Below are 18,745 nucleotides of genomic sequence, written 5' to 3'. Positions count from 1 at the left end.
ATTTGATTTAATTTGGATTTTAAGTTAATTCAATTTAATTTAAATTTAAATTTATTTTTATGTTTACTGTTCTTCTTCTAGCTCCCCCTGGATCATAACCTCGGTATGGTCTATCGAGGTAATGTATTTGATCCTTAGGACCCCAATATTGACCAAGTCCAACTTGATTAACCAGGTTAGACTTGGGTACCCATGCTTGAACTGATTTACTATTTTATCTATTTGCTAAGGACAGGTAAGATCTATATTTTCTTTTAGTTTTATAACCTAGCCCAGTTTTGTTGTAAACAGCTCTTTGTGTCCCAAGAATCAGGTCAAGCTTCTTGGAGCCCAAAGAGAACCGTTCTAAAGTATTTTTCAAATCCTTGACCTGAGTTTTCAGACTGGAATTTTCTTCCTCAAGTTTTCGAACTTGAGTTGAATTTCCAGTCTGAACTGGGTCAGGCAAGGTTTTGGAGTTAGTCACTTCTTTAAGGACTGCTACTTCCTTTAGAAGTGACTTGACCTTAAGGTTTGATTTAGCTAATTTGTGTAATAAGTAATTAACTAAATTGTTTAACCGAGGTACACTTACAGCGGTGTCAGGCCCTTCGGAAACGGATACAGATCCGTGGCTTCGCTCGGACTCGGCTTCCGACTCACTCTCGCTCTCGGACAGATTGATCTAGTCCCGGGCCATTAGTGCGAGTAGACTTGTTTGATCGAGTTCGTCGTCGGTATCTTCTTCTGAGGATTCACCCCATGTCGCTTTTAGCGCATTCTTTTTCCTCTGCTTCTTTGCATCCTTCTGATTAGGGCAGTTGACCTTGATGTGTCCTTTCTGGTTGCATCCGTAGCAGATCACTTCGAGCTTGACTTTTGAACTGGATTGAACCTGCTTGGATTGTACTGTCTTCTTTAGATCTCTCTTGTTGAAGCCTTTCTTTTTCTTGTAAAGCTTCTTCACTAGGTTCATGAGCTCGGAGGTTAATTCGTCATCTTCATTGTCTGAATCGGGTTCGTCTTCCTCCTCTGGTTCAATCCTTCGTCGTGATCTTGGTTTGTGTGTTCGACTGGTACCTGCAATCAAAGCAATACCCTTCTCGGTTGGTAGTGTATTAGTCTGTTCATGCAGTTCAAATTCCGAAGACAATTCATCTAATCTAATGGAAGATAAGTCCTTGGAGACTTTGTAGGCATCTACCATTGATGCCCACAATGTACTCCTCGGAAAAGCGTTGAGTGTGTACCTTATGATGTCTCGATTCTCGACTCTTTACCCGATCGCATGGAGGGAGTTGAGGATGCCTTGTATGTGAGCGTGGAGTTGACTTGCTGTCTCTCCGTCCTGCATTTTCAGATTATATAATTTATTGAACAAAAGATCTCTTTTACTCACCTTGGTGTCGGAGGTGCCCTCGTGGAGTTCGATCAGCTTCTCCCAAAGCTCTTTTGCGTTGGAGAACGGTCTAACTCTGTGAGCTCCTCCTTGGTCAGTCCGTATTGGAGGGTGCAGGTAGCTCTGGCATCAGCTTCCACTTTCTTGATTAGTGATGGTTCCCATTTTTCGCAAGGTGTTGGCTTGCCATCTTCGTCGGTTGGTAGTTGTAATCCCGTCTTGATGATCATCCACGTGTCGAACTGTATCTTGAGGAAGGTTTCCATTCGTCCCTTCCAGTACCCAAAGTCTTCTCCGGTGAAGAGCGGGGGTCGAACGGTGTTGAATCATTCTTGTTAGGCCATTGATAATATACACAATAATAAAAAACAGAAATGTCCCAAGGCTAGGTCTTGGATTAGCAGTGCGGGAAATAAAATTAATATACGAGTTCGAGTGGTGTTGCACCAACTTCGAGCAAAAACCGATTCAAAAAAAAAAAAAAAAGGATATAGCTATTAAGCTAGATTCTAATTGACTCCCTAAAAATTCAAAACACCACGAAAAAATTGCGTGATCGGTGGTTGCACCAGATCAATGCGACCCCACTCTGATACCAATTGTTGGATAGAGAAACACTTGGGGAGGTGAATAACGCTCGTGGCTTTTACGTTTTGGAATCGTAAATCGTTCGAGTAATAAAACAACGGAATTAATAGAAAGAATCACACAAACACAGAAGACACAGGTCGTTTACTTGGTTCGGATCACGACTCCTACTCCAAGGCCCTCGATCGTTGATCGCTTACTGTGGGCAACAACTATATCGCGCAAAGAGTTTGTACAAATGTAAGTTACAAATGAGTGTAATAATTAAAGAAAACTTATACCAACGACAGAATCAAACAATGTCGGAGCTCCGGGTCGTCGGGAACTTGAAATAGCACTTCAAGGTCATCACGTAGGCAGTAGGTCGATGAAAGATTGATTTAGAATTTCTATTCTGAGCCTCTGCCTCGAACCCCCTTTTAAACAGTGCTGGAGGTGCCTCCAAGCCTGTCCAAGGCGCCTCCAGGCCGCCGAGTCGCACGCGTGGATCAGCTCTGATCTGGTCGCGCCTTATCCCATTGAAGGCGCCTCCAAGCTGGTCCAAGGCGCCTCCAACGCCTGGTCCAAGGCGCCTTCAGCTTCCTCCAAGGTGCCTCCAGTTCCTCTGGACAGCTGACTTCGGCTAGCACCCGAGGCGCCTCCATGGGGCTTGGAGGCGCCTCAAACACTGTTCATCCGAGGTCAAAATGTGCTTCTTTGTTCCTGCAAAATGTATTAGTCCCAAACACAAAACCCTGCAAAACAAAGTTAGCACAGACATATTATAAGTGATATAATTGACAGTCATCGGACTATCCGAGTCTGACTTCGGATTTCCAATCGGAAATCCTAGGTCGACTCGACGCCTATTGTTCCCTATACGGGGAACGCGTCCTCACCTACTTCACTCAGGAGATTTACTTGTTGCCAGTGCGATCTTCCAGATCGACTGGACTTTTGCTCAGCGTTCGAAGCTTCCGGACTTTCTGTTAGACTTCCACTTCCCCGCCCGTCCAGTCTTTCACCTGATTCGCGACACAGGACTTTCCACCTAGGGTTACCCCCTAGGACTTTTGCCTGAAGCTCTCAACTCGTCAAAACTTTCCGCATAGGGTTACCACCCCCTATGACTTAGGGTTACCACCCCTTAAGGTTTTCCACTTGCCTAATCGCAGTTAAGACTTTTGCCTAAGTACCACTTAGGACTTTCCTACAAACTCCATAAACTTATTAGATCATAACATTACTTAACTTTAAACCCTTACTATTATTAAAACTTGGATTCAATCGTCTGATATTTCTGACACCAACAAATGAGATGTCGATGCTTTTGATGATTTAAAAAATAGCGACGGTCTTTGGCTTTTGCCAGAGTTCTATATTGGTAAATTTATTTGGTTGGGTCAAAATTGAATTATAATATATACATATAATTATAGTGATGTTATTATTAAAATATTTTAATAATGATTTATAAAATGTATTCATCAAATTTTTAATCATTTAGTATTCTACTTATTTTATTTTGATTTATTATTTATTCTGAATCTCCTATCCGTTTATAGTCCACCTTGTCTCCGTGAGAGCCACAATACTTTGAACGGCGCCGCGCGAAGCTGTCGAAGAGGGATGGCGCAGTTGGGCTCCTCCTCCGTTGCAGGATCGAGCCTCGCGTCGTCTTCTTCCTTTTTCCTTACAGGCCGACCCCTCCTTCGGTCTTCGTTTTCTGCTGTCCGAGGAAGAGGTACTATGGACTTCGATGCGCTTGCGTCTCTGGTATGCTGTAACTTTACTTAGGGTTTGTCTTCGTCGGGGATCTTTTCAGGAACTTGAAAACCTTTCCGATAGGATCGTTCAGTTGTTCTGGAATCAGATCGATGGTTTTTTTTAGTAGGAATGAAACTCAATGTTTGGGTTTAGTAATGTTAGTGACGATGCCGCCGTGGTTGCTTTACTTGATTGCTTTTCTACTGTGCTTTCTCGTTTTCTATTTTGCGCAAGTAGGTGGTCATAACTTGCCCCCGGATTAGAAAACTAATTTATCGTATTTATTATTCAATTGTCTTAGATGATCATAATTCATAACTGATATAGTGATATTTTCCATCCGTTAGATTGTTAATTGGTTGTTTGTATACCGTGCAATTTACTCAGTTTTTGATTTTGTGACTTCTTTATTGTTCAGAAACTGTACTTATTCCAAAGAAAATTTCAATTTTATCAAGAAGGTTATCAGGACTTGAAGAAGCCATGCGAATTAGGAGGTAAGTCTGTGAAGTGACTTTGTTGTTAGATATTTCATTTTCAATGAAGTTTCCTAGTGTGATATAGTTCTAACCTAAGTTTGTTACAAATGGAGCTCCATATCCACACACTCTTCGACACCCTAGAGGTTTTGAAGAATTTGGAATGTACAAAGTTTACTAATAGTATACAAACTCCAATATTTACACATTGGCATCTACTTTTTTCTGTCTTTGCCTTTCCCTACCTCATGTATGCATATTGACAGGTTAAGCGTGAATTTGATTATTGTTAAATATTCTGCTTCCCCCAGGGCTAGAGAGCTTGAGAGTTTAAATAAAGCAAGAAAAAAGCCTCCTCTTAGACGTGGTAAACTGTCAGAAACACTTCCTGTGCCAGAGCACATTCTTAGGCCACCATATGTAACCACAAAACTACTACCTGAAATTTCTAAAGAACACCAAATACATGATGAGGAGGGCATTGCTTGCATGAAGGCTGCTGGTGAGCTTGCTGCACGTGTATTAGACTTTGCAGGGACACTAGTAAGAGTAAGTTTGAAGTTTGCAATTTATGGGCTCATTTGAGGTTGCAACCAAAGGAATATAATGTCTATTTCTGATTGCATTACAAAACAAAATTTAACATATCTCCAAAAATTCTAATTTGTTAATATTGTTTTGACATTCTAATTTGTTATCATCATGCCTCTTAGTTGGCAAAGGGCCTAATCATTCTCATTTATCCTATGCATTTCCAGTACACCATCATTTTAGAAGCTGATTTTTAACTGTTTTCAATTACTCTGAATTTTTTGATGAATTTTGTTGTGTCTTCGCTGTTCTAGCCCTGAAGCTCATCAACCGTTCATGTGTGTACTTGTCTATGTGAAATTAGAGTTGACTGCCTTTGGCATTATAATCATTATGCAACTAACATATCTTTAACTACAAGTATAGTAGGATGGATATACATATCCTACAAAGTTTCTAATTTTCTTCAGGGAAGGGTAGTACCTCCAATTCAAGAGGAACGGACATAGACCACTACTTTACAATTTGCATATCCATATAAACCCTAGCATCCATGCTTCGTGGGTTTACAAGCTCACTAATTAATACAAAGCTCAACAGCATTTGTTTCACCACTCCACAAAGGTGGACCAACATTGGCCACTTAAACTTTTAACGTTTTATACTTTTTATGGCACCCTCGTAGTCACTCCAACAAAAGCCATATATTCATTGCAACAATGCCCGATTTATACCTCACTTCTTTCTGTTTCTAGACTTTAGGAATCTCATCCAACTTTACAAGGTGATTCAAGATGCAATCTGCCTGTCTACAAATGCTTTGGATGTTATTGCCGTAGCCTCATCAACTATCTTTTACTGATTGAGATAATCTGGTTCTGGCAATCCATTATAATATGTTGTCTTTTCCAAATTGTTTTCCCCTATTATTATATCCGTTTAATGTAATCATTTGCTTCCTGCCAGCCATCAGTAACTACTGATGAGATTGATAAAGCAGTGCATAAGATGATAATTGAAGCTGGTGCTTATCCTTCTCCTCTTGGATATGGGGGATTTCCAAAAAGTGTTTGTACATCAGTTAATGAATGCATGTGTCATGGAATACCTGATTCTCGACAGTTAGAGGTTACAAAAGAGATTTTCTTAGTATTTCCATTCTCTAAATAAGATTTTCTTATTCATATATTTTGAGATTATCCCTCTTTTGTAGGATGGAGACATAATAAACATAGATGTGACAGTTTTCCTGAGCGTATGTTCTTTACTCGATTTTTCATTTTATAATCTATTTTTTTTAAAGATATAAATGTTTCATCTTGAAAGCTTCAGCCGACCATTCAATTCATTATTTTAATAAATATTATCCTTGTTTGTCTTCTCATTTTATTCAAATATTTTGTTTCTAAGATTTTTTGTTTTTGGATTATTAGTTCCTTAACATTTGGCAATTCCTTGGTTGCATTGGATAAACTTTCAAGCCTGAAAGGTTGAGCTAAGAGAATCAAAAGAGAAATTATTTTCCTCTTATATGTATCTATTGGTAAACTAGCGTAGGTTTACCTGTATGTGTGGATAGGATCACCTTAGGAGTTGTATATCACATTAATATTTACCACCCTAATTGGTAATAGAAGCAAAATATTAGCTTGTGCATTGAATCAACATTATTGGATTTGCCATTGATAATTTCCAGTTGTTTTGCAATCAAATGACTCTTTATGACATGCATTGCCATTAAAAGGACATTTATCGTGTCCATTGCGATCAAAAGGATATCTAGTCCTTAATGGTTGATTTTTTTTTTTAAACAAGATCAAAAGTGAAATCACTTTGGCTTGTATCCAAGATGACAAACCTACTTTTGAGTTTTCCCAAAATGCATATTCTCTTTCTACATATCCAGATCACCCTAGTTTGATGAACTAAAATCTCTTTTTATGTTTATTTTAATAATTCAAGCATTCTCATTTTCAAGAAATATTATACTTAGTGAAATTTTGAGTGAGAATTATAAGAAATTGAAATGGATTGTCAACCACCTTTCATCAAAAACTCATTAATGCCCAAAATTATCTTATTTTGGCCACAAAATAATACTAGAAGTTTTCTCAGAGTCTTAAGTAGAGTCTTTATGTATTTTTAAGCTGAAAAATTCTTTAATGGTTCATAACATATCATTTTGGCTAAAATCATAGCTATTTAAGGAGTGAGGCGCTCAAAAGCACATAGATGTTATGGGACTCGAGGCGCATGACACAAGTTGAGGTGCACGCCTTACCGAAGTAAGGCACATAGGTGCCATAGGTGCTCTATTATCTTCCAGACGGATTCAGCCAATGCTCTGCACATTAAGGAGGCACACACTGGTTGTGAAGAGTCAAAGTGCCCATTACAATTAGACCGGAATACATATGAACCTTAAGCCACACAGTTTGCTTCAGTCCTACTCATCTGTGTTAATTAATTTTTATGTTTTTCCTTACCATGTTGCTTCAACCTGCTCTGCACTGCAACCTTTATCTATTAATATATAATGGTTGAACATCCTTGGTTCACTCAAATTGTTCTTTTTTTTTTTCAAAAACACCTAAATACTCAACTTAAACTCCTTTGAAGCTTCTAGTATGATTTCTAGCGAAAATGATATAATTTTGGGCCGTCAAAAAGTTTGGGCAAAAACTCTATGATATAGATGGAGTGTTTCAACTAAAAGAAAAAAAATGGATATACATCTCATTCCCATAATTTCACTGATTTAATCCTTGTCCAAAGACAGTAAGTCTTGGCCACCAAAACAATTGAGAAAGAGAGGGATCAATACATCAAAATAGGGATATTTTAGGTATATAGAGTGAGAAGATTCTTTTTTGAACAAAACAAAGTAGGTTGGAGTCTTTGGAAAAACATAAAAATTTGCTTGTCTATTTTCTCTTGTATGCATCCATAGACTCATTAACTTGGGATGACTTTCATGTGTGAATGGTATTTTAAATTTTGTATTATATAAATATTTGTCCGTGCTAATTCTTAATAAAGAAATAAAATATTAGCTTGCTTCCTGAATATGTAATGCCTGATAATGCTAAATGTTTAAATTTATGCAATCAAGGACATTTATATTTCTATTTTCAAAATTTTGAGGTCAGAATGAGGAATTCTAACATACTTCCACTTGAGCTCATTTTCTTTCCACTTAACTCCTGTCCTATGTTTTCTTGATATCTTATCATCCTTCAATTGCTATAATTTCATCCAATATTTTCCTAAATATTTATCTTCTACATTATTGACATTTATGATGGACTTAGTTAATCCTTTTCTAGTTTGATTAACGAGAGAATAAGATAAAACGAAAAAACTCTCAAGTTGAATGATATAAAGCTACAAAATATATTGAAGGATACTTATATTATTAGATAATTGTGAGAATAGCTCAACAATTTTTATAGTACAAGAGGGTGCCTCTGATGTACTCAAAGACAAATAAAGGTTAACTAGTATATAAGGAGGATACAAGAGGAAAATAAGAACTAGAATCCACACTCATACCAAATGAAACAAGCATGATATTGTAGGATCAAATGACCTAGCTAGAGGCAACATATATAAATAGAAATGTAAAAAATGGCAACAAGAAATTTAACGTGGTTTAAAAAGCCCTCCTACTCCACATCCTGGTTGCGTCCGATGCAACATGCTCCAAAGAAATTCACAAAGAGTTAAGGTGCTCTCACAATGGTTTTGACGTATCTAGAACCTTAGATTTGATAATACAGAAGTGTCTATAGGATCCTTGGAGACTCATACTCTCTTTAAAACTCACATTGTCTTTAAAAGATATATATTAAGCACAAAATAGAAAATTTATAGCCTCTATCCCACCATAGAGAATGCAAAGATTGTACTAGTTGTGAAGAAGCTACCCAATGAGAGTGCTTGAAGTGCAATTGAAGCCGAAGCTCTTGGAGAGAGTTGTTAAATCAATGTGAATTAATAGTGAAAGCTTAAAAGATAATGTGTAAAACCCCTCTAAAGGCCCTTTTAAATAAGAGCTCCAACAAATACTTACATAAGCGGTCCACAACACTTGTGTCAACCAACTTACAAACTTAGTTGATGCACTGTGTAAAAATAGCAATTGAAAAGCCCAACATTAAAAAAATAGGTCTCTTGGAGAATGTGTGTCGACCAACTTTTACAGTTGGTCAACACACTTTGCCTTCTGTTTGTGCATCTGCCAACTAACTTGAAGCTTAATCAAAACACCTGCTAACAAAATGCAAAAGATGTAGACAAGGGTGAAATTCCAAGTTCATCTCAACTTTTTTGTCATCCTACAAAAGCCGAGAATCAATGCTAGGCTTTGCAATGACTTCTTGGACATTCTTTAAGCTCCTAAGACATTTCAATTTCACTTATGAAGTTGGCATTGCTTTTGATCAAGTTCAAGCATTGATTTAGAACTCCCTACATCGACCGTAGCCTGTAGGTAGTCCTCAATAGTTTAGTCTAAAATTCAAGGTTCTGATTCAAAGCAGGTGTGACATGACTTCATAAAATGTCATCTCTAGGTAACTGCAACCTACCTACATGCAAGAAAAACATTTAATGCAATCCGCCCAAAATACATAACGTGTCTTATGCCTTCTGTTATTCAAGTTCATCTTTAACCTTGATGACATCTCTTTGAGGCTGAAGCTTTCCACGGTTTCACATCTGATCCAATAAATCCATCCAAGCTTGAGATGTGTCATCCTCTGTACTCAATTTAATTTGTCAAACACAAAACTGCTCACTTAACAAGTGAAAGAGTAGATTAACAGAATGGGAGTTAAAAATATTTGAAAACTAGGAATGTGAAGATAATATGAAGTTTACTCGAGATTAAATATTGTTCCCTCGACCCAAATATGCCATGTACCCTTCTGACCAGCCATGGTCAAAACACCATCAGAAGTCACAACACCATTTTTTGCACTGTGATTGCATTTAAACCTTGAGTTTACCATTTCATGTTCAATAGTTACCCCAAAATAATCTAAATGGTTATAAGTAGTTAATGGTATAATGTTTAGGGGCTGGAATGCATCAGGAAAATACATGGTTTAGATGCCAATTTATTTGTATTTGTTTGTTTAAATCAAGTCTTCTTCCATGTATATGATGTGACACAGTATGCGGTCAGCAATACTTGGGATAATAGAGAGCAACATGCAAAGAAAAATTGTATGTGACAACCTCTTACAATACAGGGTAAGACTGCGTACAATAGACCCTTTCTCGAGACCCGTATTTGTAGGAGCTTTGTGCTTCGAGCTGCCCTTTGTTCATTGAATTTGACATGATATATCCAAGTAAATATAGGATTGTGTAGGCGTTAAGGTCATGTGAGTGTACCTAACAAGTGTTTATGGGTGTTCTTAGAATTGAATGGGCATGAGAAGAATAGAGTATTTTGCAAAATAAAATGTTATATTTCAGATGCAATGATGTCTTCTTAGGTTTGTATTGTAATTGAATCAAGAAAACATATTTATATATATGTATATTGGCAGAAAATTGGAATTAACACATTAATTTTTCCTTGTGAGTTTTATATGTAACATCTGTTTTGTTTGTGTTTCAGGGCTACCATGGAGACACTTCAAAAACATTTTTATGTGGAAATGTTGACGAACGCACAAAGAGACTAGTAAAGGTTTTGTTTTGGTCTATTGCACAAATAAGTTATATTATCAATGTTTGCGTTGTAATTCTATGGTTTAAATGCTATTGACATGCCAATTTCCTGTGTTTAATCCAAACCAATTTTTAGAAAAGTTCTGAAGTGAGAACATTAGTTTTTTTAGAAAATCATTGCTGCCGAAGGGGAGCCTTGGCGCAACGGTAAAATTGTTGCCATGTGACCAAAAAGTCACGGGTTCGAATCCTGGAAACAACCTCTTGCAAAAAGTAAGGTAAGGTTGCGTACAATGGATCCTTCCCCGGGACCTTGCATGGCGGGAGCTTCGTGCACCGGACTGTCCTGTTTTTTTAGAAAATCATTGGTGCCATTAGACATATTTTCACCTGAATTTGTGTTGAGTGGATTGCAAACTTTGATGATGTGACACAGCCATTGCTCTTACAACCAGGCTCGTGAGGGCCTAAAGTGAGAATATTATTATCTCTCCTATTATTGCCTAAGGTAATTTAATGCCTGCTATATCATTTGCTACTAAAATATTGGAATCCTTATGTTTATGATTTTATTTAGACAACATCTTGAATGACACAATCAAATCATTCTCCTTTATGCATGTGGTTGTTATATAGCCTGCAATTCCCTATTTCAACTGATTGTTGATTCTGATATCAGTAAATATGTTCCATATTAGGTGACTGAAGAATGCTTATATAGAGCCATTTCAATCTGCAAAGATGGTGTTAGCTTTAAAAAGATCGGCAAAAAAATTAGGTATAAATGTTCTAGAAATTTTCATTATTTTTGGGACCAGATTCTTAGTTTGTTCTTTCTGTATGGTTGCTATTCCATTCAGTAAATGTGGCTTAACCTCCTTACAAATAGACTGATAAACTCATGATTCCAACATATATAAAGTAATTACAGAAATACAATAACAAAAATGTCGTTAGTCCCAACTATATGTAGCATTTGGGTTGCATTGATATAGCATATGCGGTCTTTCTTATGTGGAAGGTTCTGGGAATGCTTTCTCAAAGTGCTTTTGAGAATCAAAACACTTTTGGATGGAATTAAGGTGTTTGAAAATTGAAGTCTAAGATCCTTTTACTTAAATCACTGCATTTCCAAAGTCATTTCTTCGATGCAAGCTGGTGGAGGGTGCATTCCAAAAACTGCTTTCTCAAAGTGGTTTTTAAATGCTTCTAAATATTAATGTAAAAATTAGATAAATAGTGAAACAATAAATATTAACTAATGTTAGTGGTTAACAATAAATATTGCGATAAAATATCTGTTGTGATTTTAACCACACAAGCTGATTTGCAAAATCAGTTTGCAGCTAGAAATAATAACTTAATTGCAAAGATATTTTGTATTATAAAATATAATAACATAAAATTTCTGAAAATTGATAACTGTTGGGATGTATATTATAAGCCTAGTTTTTGTTTGAGCATCTGTTTTGAAATATTTTGAAATGAGAATCACTTTGGTCAAATGTTTGCATTTTATATTTATATATATGTCGATGTAGTTGTCCATTTAATTTATATTATAGATAACATGGTGTGTGGTGTCACACAGAAGATCATGTTATTGGTTCCTTATAAATTATAAATAGTAGCTCACAACCAAGATGGATAGGGACAAACCATTGGAACGGTTGTAGTGTAATTTGGTATTAGTCTGTCTTAACTATAAAATTACACTAGTACACTATGCGTGTATTGAGAAGGACCATCTGACATTGTTCGATTTATACTGACTACATAAAAGAACAGAACCTCTGTTATTATGGATGTGCATCCTCTTAATCCCTATATAATAACAAGCACGTATACTTAGTATTTATTTCTTTAACTTATCAATGGGTGAGATTTATTCGTTAAATCAATAGACCCAATGAGTTGGGAGATAATATTATTTATATGACGTGTTGTTGATTATAGAAGGAATTTGTATCCTAATTATTTAGGTTAATGATGTCCCCTTGAGGAGCTCATAAGGATTATCATGTAAACCCTGCAGGTGGACTTAGTCCGACATGATAATAAGGTTGAGTGGTACTACTCTTGGAATCAGATGTTAATTAATTGAGTTGTCAGTAACTCATTTAATTAACGAACTTACGATATCTTAACACAAGGAGTTTAACACACTCATAATAAGGAGCTCATATTGTAATATGGGATTGATGCGGTAGTTCAATAATAATCCTTTAGTGGTATGAGTTATTATTGATGAACTTGGGTTGGGTGTTCAGGCCGAACATAGGAAGCGCAAGCCCATCAGGAGGTCTAAACCAATTCCTCCTCTAGGTCCCTGTTGTAGCCTCTATATAAAGCCTCACATCCACCCATCCGGTTTGGTTTAACTTGGTTATAGAAAGGGAGATTTTTTTTTAACAGAATTTTGTTATTTTTTCTTTCTTTGTAACCGACGGCAAAGGTTATAAAATGAGTAGGTGGTGCTCCCTAAAACCTAATTTTCCACAATCCTCTTCCCTCCTTGTGGTCGGCGCCCCTCTTCCCTTGCTAGGGCCGACGACACATAATTCCCACAAGCCTCCTCCACCTTCCTAAGGGTCGGCCCCCCGCCCCCCCCTCTCCTTGCTAGGGTCGGCATCCCTTCCTTGCTAGGGGCCGACGGCTCTTACTTATCCTCCTTGGTGGCTCCCCTCATCTCTCCTTGCTAGGGTCGGCATCCCTTCCTTGCTAGGGGCCGACGGCTCTTACTTATCCTCCTTGGTGGGTGACAGCTTGGAGAAGAGGATGAAGATTAGAAGGTGCCCCATCCTAGAGCCTCCTTTTGTAGCCGGCAGTTTGGAAACCGAGAAGAGAAGGAGGGTGGTGTTGTCTTGGTAGATCGTCGTCCACACGACGTCCAAGAAGAGGAGAGGAATATGACAGAAGATCAAGAGGTCTTTAGCTACAAAGAAAAGGTACAACTAGTTCTTTAATTCCATTGCGTAATTAGTCGAGTTTTCTTTGTATCGATTTTGAATACCAACACAAGAGGTCAGCGATCTTGTACTTCGATCAAGGTGTGCTTTGATCCGTCAAGAACTTGCTTGATTGATCAAACACATGTCTGATCGAACATGCGGGTTGCTAGGAATAGTTCTGTACTTGTACAAATTTTGTATAGGGAAATTTAAATAGAACGGAATTCCAACGACATTCAATAACAAGATGTAAATGTATTGTAGTGTTGCTCAAAGGGGTGGAAGTGCTTCCAAACTAACCAAATACAATATCACAAAGTATTTTTGAGATATATGACTATGTTACCAAACACTTATCTACTTTCGCATAATGCACTATAGTACAAAGCGTTGGTGCAATCGCCTCCAGGGTTTTGAGTGTTTGTTTGAAGTTTGAACAATATGTTTAAGGAAATTTGGTCAAGGGTTGATCACGGTTGATCGAGTTGAGTGTAGAGTCCAAACAAGTCAAGGTTGACTTAAAGCTCGAAAGTGTGTAAGAAGTCCAAGTAGGACCAAATGCTTGGCAATTGGTGAAAGTCTTAGTTGGGAACTCCTAGTGGGACTAGGCAAAGAGAAGTCTTGGTTGAGATCCAGGCAGTGGAAGTCCTAGCAGGGCTAGGCAGTGGAAGACCTAATTGGAAACTAGGCAATGGAAGTACTAGCAGGGCTAAGCAGTGGAAGACCTAGTTGGGAATTAGGTTAAGTCCAAGAGAGTTAGCTGGGAGTTGAACACTTGGCTAGTGGGTTAGCTGGGAGTTGAACACTTGGCAAAGGGAGAAGTCTTGGAGGAGTAAGCTTCAAGCAAGTGAACCTAGTAGGTTAGGTAAAGTAGGTACTAGGTTTTGCATGTTTGTGTGTTGCCTTGCATGTTTGTTTTGCGGGAAACAATAACTGAACGATGGTCGGTTCGGTCATCTGGAAGGTAGTCCAGTCGACGTGATCGGGCTCGCACGAGTCGATCCTCGGATAAGTTTAGACTAAGCTCCAGACAACCGGAGGGTGTTCTATGGGAGGTCAAGATTTAGCTCAAAGAGATCTAGTTTGCAACTGAGTCAGTGGACAAGTCGACTGAAGGGAGGTCCAATTGACCAAACAGTGCAATCAAGCTCTATAAAAGGCTAGTCGAGGCAACGTCTTCCACAACTATTGCAAGCAATCTATTCTCATTTTATGCTGCAAACAGTGCTCTAGTTCTACCCGTTGATCTAGGAAGATCTAGGATGAGCACCTTCACACTTAAGATTTCCAATCCGGATCCACGTGTTTGCTTACTTATATTTACGTACTTCTTTTTGATAGTTTTGATTGCCTTACAAATTTGTAAGAGGTTTTTCCGTCTCTGGAAGGATTCTGGGAAGGAGAACAAATTGTGCTCACGTTGATACATAACCTTGGACCTGTGTTGCATGGATACGGATATGGGTATTGTATCAAATATGATACGGATACGGCAGTACGAAAATTTTTGAAAATATAAGACATGATACGGCTAGAATATGACGATTATTAAAAAATAAAAAAGTATTATATATATAGAGTATTAAAAATTAAAATCCTAGAATAGAAAATTATGTTCATATTACATCAGAAAGAGGCCATTGCGAGCGGAAAGTAAGCATAACGGCAATGGGTTGCTGCGAGCAACGATGGAGAGAGCCAGAGAGCGTAGGAGAGGAGAGTGCAGGCGACGATGGCAAACAGTGTTTAGTCGCATCGTGATGAAGCAAGTATCGGGAGCCGGGAGTAATTTAGGGTTTTTTATTTTAATAAATAGTCCTCAGAATTTTATTGTTCTTGAATTTTACCCTCAAAATTTTTAGAGAGCGTTTGGTTATCACTATTTTCATTTTCATTTTCTAGAAAATGCGCGTTTTCTAGAAAATAGAAAATGACTTTTAGACATTCACATTCTCTACTTTTCCCGAAAATGCTATATCTTTTTTAGAAAACAAATGTGGAAAATGTAAACCAAATACTATTTTTCAGAAAATGCACGTTTTCCAAAAAATGAAAATGGAAAACATGTAAACCAAACGCTCTCTTAATTTTTTTGCAATTGAGCCAAACGTGTCTGGAAACATGTCCGATCCGTGTCCTAGCCGTATCTAACTAGTCAAACTTTTAAAAAGTTAACGACACATTTTTTCCAGTGCCCGGAAAAAAATATTTTTTGGAGTGTCTGTGCTACACTACCTTGGATGTAGCACCTCAGGGATGGGGTGTATGAACCAAGTAAAAAATCTTTGTGTTCTTTGTATCTTTTGTTATTTTTATTTATTATGCCACTGTGCTTCTAACAAATTTTGCTAGAAAAGACAATTACTTTATTTATCCCCCTCTAGCGACAAATAGATCCTACACAAAGTGCATTTCCTAGATATACGTTTGAAATGCCAATGTGATGCAAAACTCATCTTAATAGGTGCTATATATGGAGACAAGAAAAACTCAACTCATCAAGTCCTTTGAGAGTGAATGAGTACTCTCAAACAAGGAGGAGCTCTTAACAATTGGAGACTTTGACAAGTAGAAATTAATTCAATTGGAGAGTGAAGAGTGTGATACATCAAAAAGGGCTTCATGGGGGCTTCTATGATGATATTTATTCTTGAGAAAACCAATTCTTTATTCTTCTATTGAATACTTAAATAAACAAAGTATTTGGTCTGGTATTTTGTAACTTTTAGCTTAAGCACTTATTAGCAAGTGTTAACACTTTATATATTGAGAATATGCCCACACATATATACAAATTATTTTAATTTGTTAGATATTTTTATCAATATACATAATTTTCAATAATGACAACTATGCCAACCAGCATATGCACTATATAGTTGGTTGATCAAAACTTTGATATTGGAGGTTATATTATTAATAATACACATTTCTTAAATCACTTAACTATATGAACTAGATTTTTTTATGTTTCCCACCGTTTTCACTTTCAACACTAATTGATTATAAAAAAAACTTTAATATGCTAGTTCAATCATTGGATTGTTTGATGGAGCATCCTTTAAGCATATTTTATGCATATACTCCAGTGGATAGGCTTCTTGATTCACACACATAGTCAGTATACTTCGAGCCAGAGTGTGCATTTACTTGGAGGATAACTTTGGAAAAAAAAAGGACATTGTATAATCAATCAAGGTGTTTTTTTGTCACTTGCATGTAGCAGGATACCGAAACCAATATATTTTGTATAAGTTGGCATATAACACCTTAGATAAGTTGTAGACCCACTTAATATGCACATTAATAGAGGAAGAGGGAGACCAAAGAAAATTGATTAGGGATGATAAAACTAGATAAAATTTATTTAAATATAGATGATAATATAGTAGAGGATCGAGCCGAATGACGTAGGAGGATCCATATAGCCGACCCCTCTTAGTGGATAAAGGCTTGATTGTTGCTATTGGTATATAACATCTTTACATAAGCGGTTGTTGAATTCTTTGTTATTAGTATTTGCTTATTGAGCTGCATTGGCTCTCACATATTTAATAATTTTAGTGAGCTTGCTGAAAGATACGGATTCAATGTGGTGGAAAGATTTGTTGGACATGGTGTGGGTCAAGTATTTCACTCTGAGCCAATAATTTTGCATCATCGTGAGTATCTTATTTCAATATATGTCTAATTATCTTTGATTAAGAGCTTGAGCTTTGGGAAGAATCTCGAGTCATTTTTTTTGTTCATCAAAGATACGCTTTAATCATAGTTTTTATTTGATCCAAGATAGTTTTACTTTTCAACATCTGATCATTATCTTCATTTATTCAACTGTTAGATTGGTCTATGCTCTTGATATGTTCTTAGTGTTTATAAGGGGCAGTTTTCCTGATTTTGAAGGTCTAAGTCAATACGTATACTTGTAAAACCATGGTTCCTTTTTGGATAGTAGATCGGATGTTCACTAAAAAGAGCACATCCACTGCTTGCACCAAGAGCTTTCCACTTTGTTCTATCACTTTGTAGGGGAGTGCTATCAAGTTAAATAAGAACATTAGTAATGCTATACTATTGTCTGAGAGGCTGAAATCACAACTCTTCATATGCATACATGTAATTGCGATAAGGTTATGTGCAGGTATTACATGCTTGCACATACTTGTGTGGTTAGGGCCATTCATATATTGGATCTCTTTAATGACTTATTAACTACTTAAGATATGTTCCTCAAAATTCTGATCTCCAAACTTCGACAGGCAATAATTATCCTGGCTGTATGGTTGAAGGTGAAACATTCACCATCGGTATGTTTCTTATCCCTCCTCTCTGATATAAACCTAAAGACTAATCCTCTTTGTTATATGGTTTCTTCCAATAATAAGCAGGGTTTTTTCAACTAAACCATGCTTGATGCTCATGACAAAATCATGTTGGCACATCATACTAAACTCATTATACTAATTGTTAATCTCGTGCCTATTGTAGCATGTCCAGAATTTTACCTATAACATTTAGCTATCTTTTTCTGGATCAAGCCTGGTTCCTAGCCTTACCTAAAACATTTCTTCTGTCAAAAGATATAATGTTCAGTTTTTGACTGAAACCAAGAAAATGGGTTTCGGAGACTCACAAATAAATTAGCTAAATCTTTGCTCCTCGACCTCAATTGTTTATTCTTGATCATCATCTCCACAGAGCCCATTCTTACAACTGGAAGCATTGAATGTGTTACATGGGACGATGGTTGGACTACACTCACAGCTGATGGCAGCATGGCTGCTCAATTTGAGCATTCCATACTGATCACTAAGACGGGTGCAGAAATTTTGACCAAGTACTAGATTGACATCGGCAATTGATTTCCTTTCTTTTCTTGTAATTTTATCATTTGTCGTAAATGGTGGCGGCAAACCTTCACCATTGCAAAGTCTTCCTGTAATATCTGGAACCTGCATATATCACTAGATTAAGAATCTGATGTGTATGATGATTCTGTTTCTGTGTAGGTTTACTTACCTAATTCCGGCGAAGATTGCAATACCTATGCAAGAATTAGTTGTATGTTATAATTGGATTAGGCAGAGTCTGTGGGTTAAACTGATTTTACTTTTTTTTTTATGGTTATAAATTCTTGTTAATAATCAAGTTCTTGATAAATTACCTCAGTTTTTCATATTCATCTTTTGGATTAGGCTGTTTGAGCGAAATTAGGGCCTTGGAACTATGTTGTATCTCGTGTTAGCATTGTTGATGCAGGTCCAAGCTGTGTTGAAGCTCAATATGAGTCTTTAAATTTCAAACGGATATAACTTTTGACTCGGGATTTGGAATCAGACTTTCTCTATCGTCATGCGTGTAAAATTTGAAAACATATATTTGTTATCGAT

General features: G+C 37.0%; 1 protein-coding gene across 1 annotated transcript; it reads left to right on the top strand.

The window, feature by feature from the left end:
* Window positions 1-3,517: 3,517 nt before the first annotated feature.
* On the top strand, window positions 3,518-18,378 carry LOC122009941 (methionine aminopeptidase 1B, chloroplastic-like). The gene is made up of 10 exons (XM_042566259.1): window positions 3,518-3,689; window positions 4,131-4,209; window positions 4,503-4,740; window positions 5,689-5,850; window positions 5,936-5,977; window positions 10,352-10,423; window positions 11,103-11,182; window positions 16,920-17,017; window positions 17,615-17,662; window positions 18,054-18,378. Exons 1-10 carry the CDS (start codon window positions 3,575-3,577, stop codon window positions 18,197-18,199), a joined length of 1,080 nt encoding a protein of 359 aa, XP_042422193.1. The 5' UTR covers window positions 3,518-3,574; the 3' UTR covers window positions 18,200-18,378.
* Window positions 18,379-18,745: the final 367 nt, after the last annotated feature.

Source organism: Zingiber officinale, chromosome 8A (assembly GCF_018446385.1).
Source record: "Zingiber officinale cultivar Zhangliang chromosome 8A, Zo_v1.1, whole genome shotgun sequence".
NCBI lineage: Eukaryota > Viridiplantae > Streptophyta > Magnoliopsida > Zingiberales > Zingiberaceae > Zingiber > Zingiber officinale.
Note: the sequence above shows the minus strand (reverse complement) of the source record. Positions and strands in the feature narration are given on the sequence as shown.

Coding starts and splice junctions, on each gene's coding strand:
- LOC122009941 (XM_042566259.1), top strand. CDS start 3,575: ATGGCGCAGTTGGGCTCCTCCTCCGTTGCAGGATCGAGCCTCGCGTCG. Junction 3,690..4,130: donor TTCTGCTGTCCGAGGAAGAG/GTACTATGGACT, acceptor TTTATTGTTCAG/AAACTGTACTTATTCCAAAG. Junction 10,424..11,102: donor GCACAAAGAGACTAGTAAAG/GTTTTGTTTTGG, acceptor GTTCCATATTAG/GTGACTGAAGAATGCTTATA.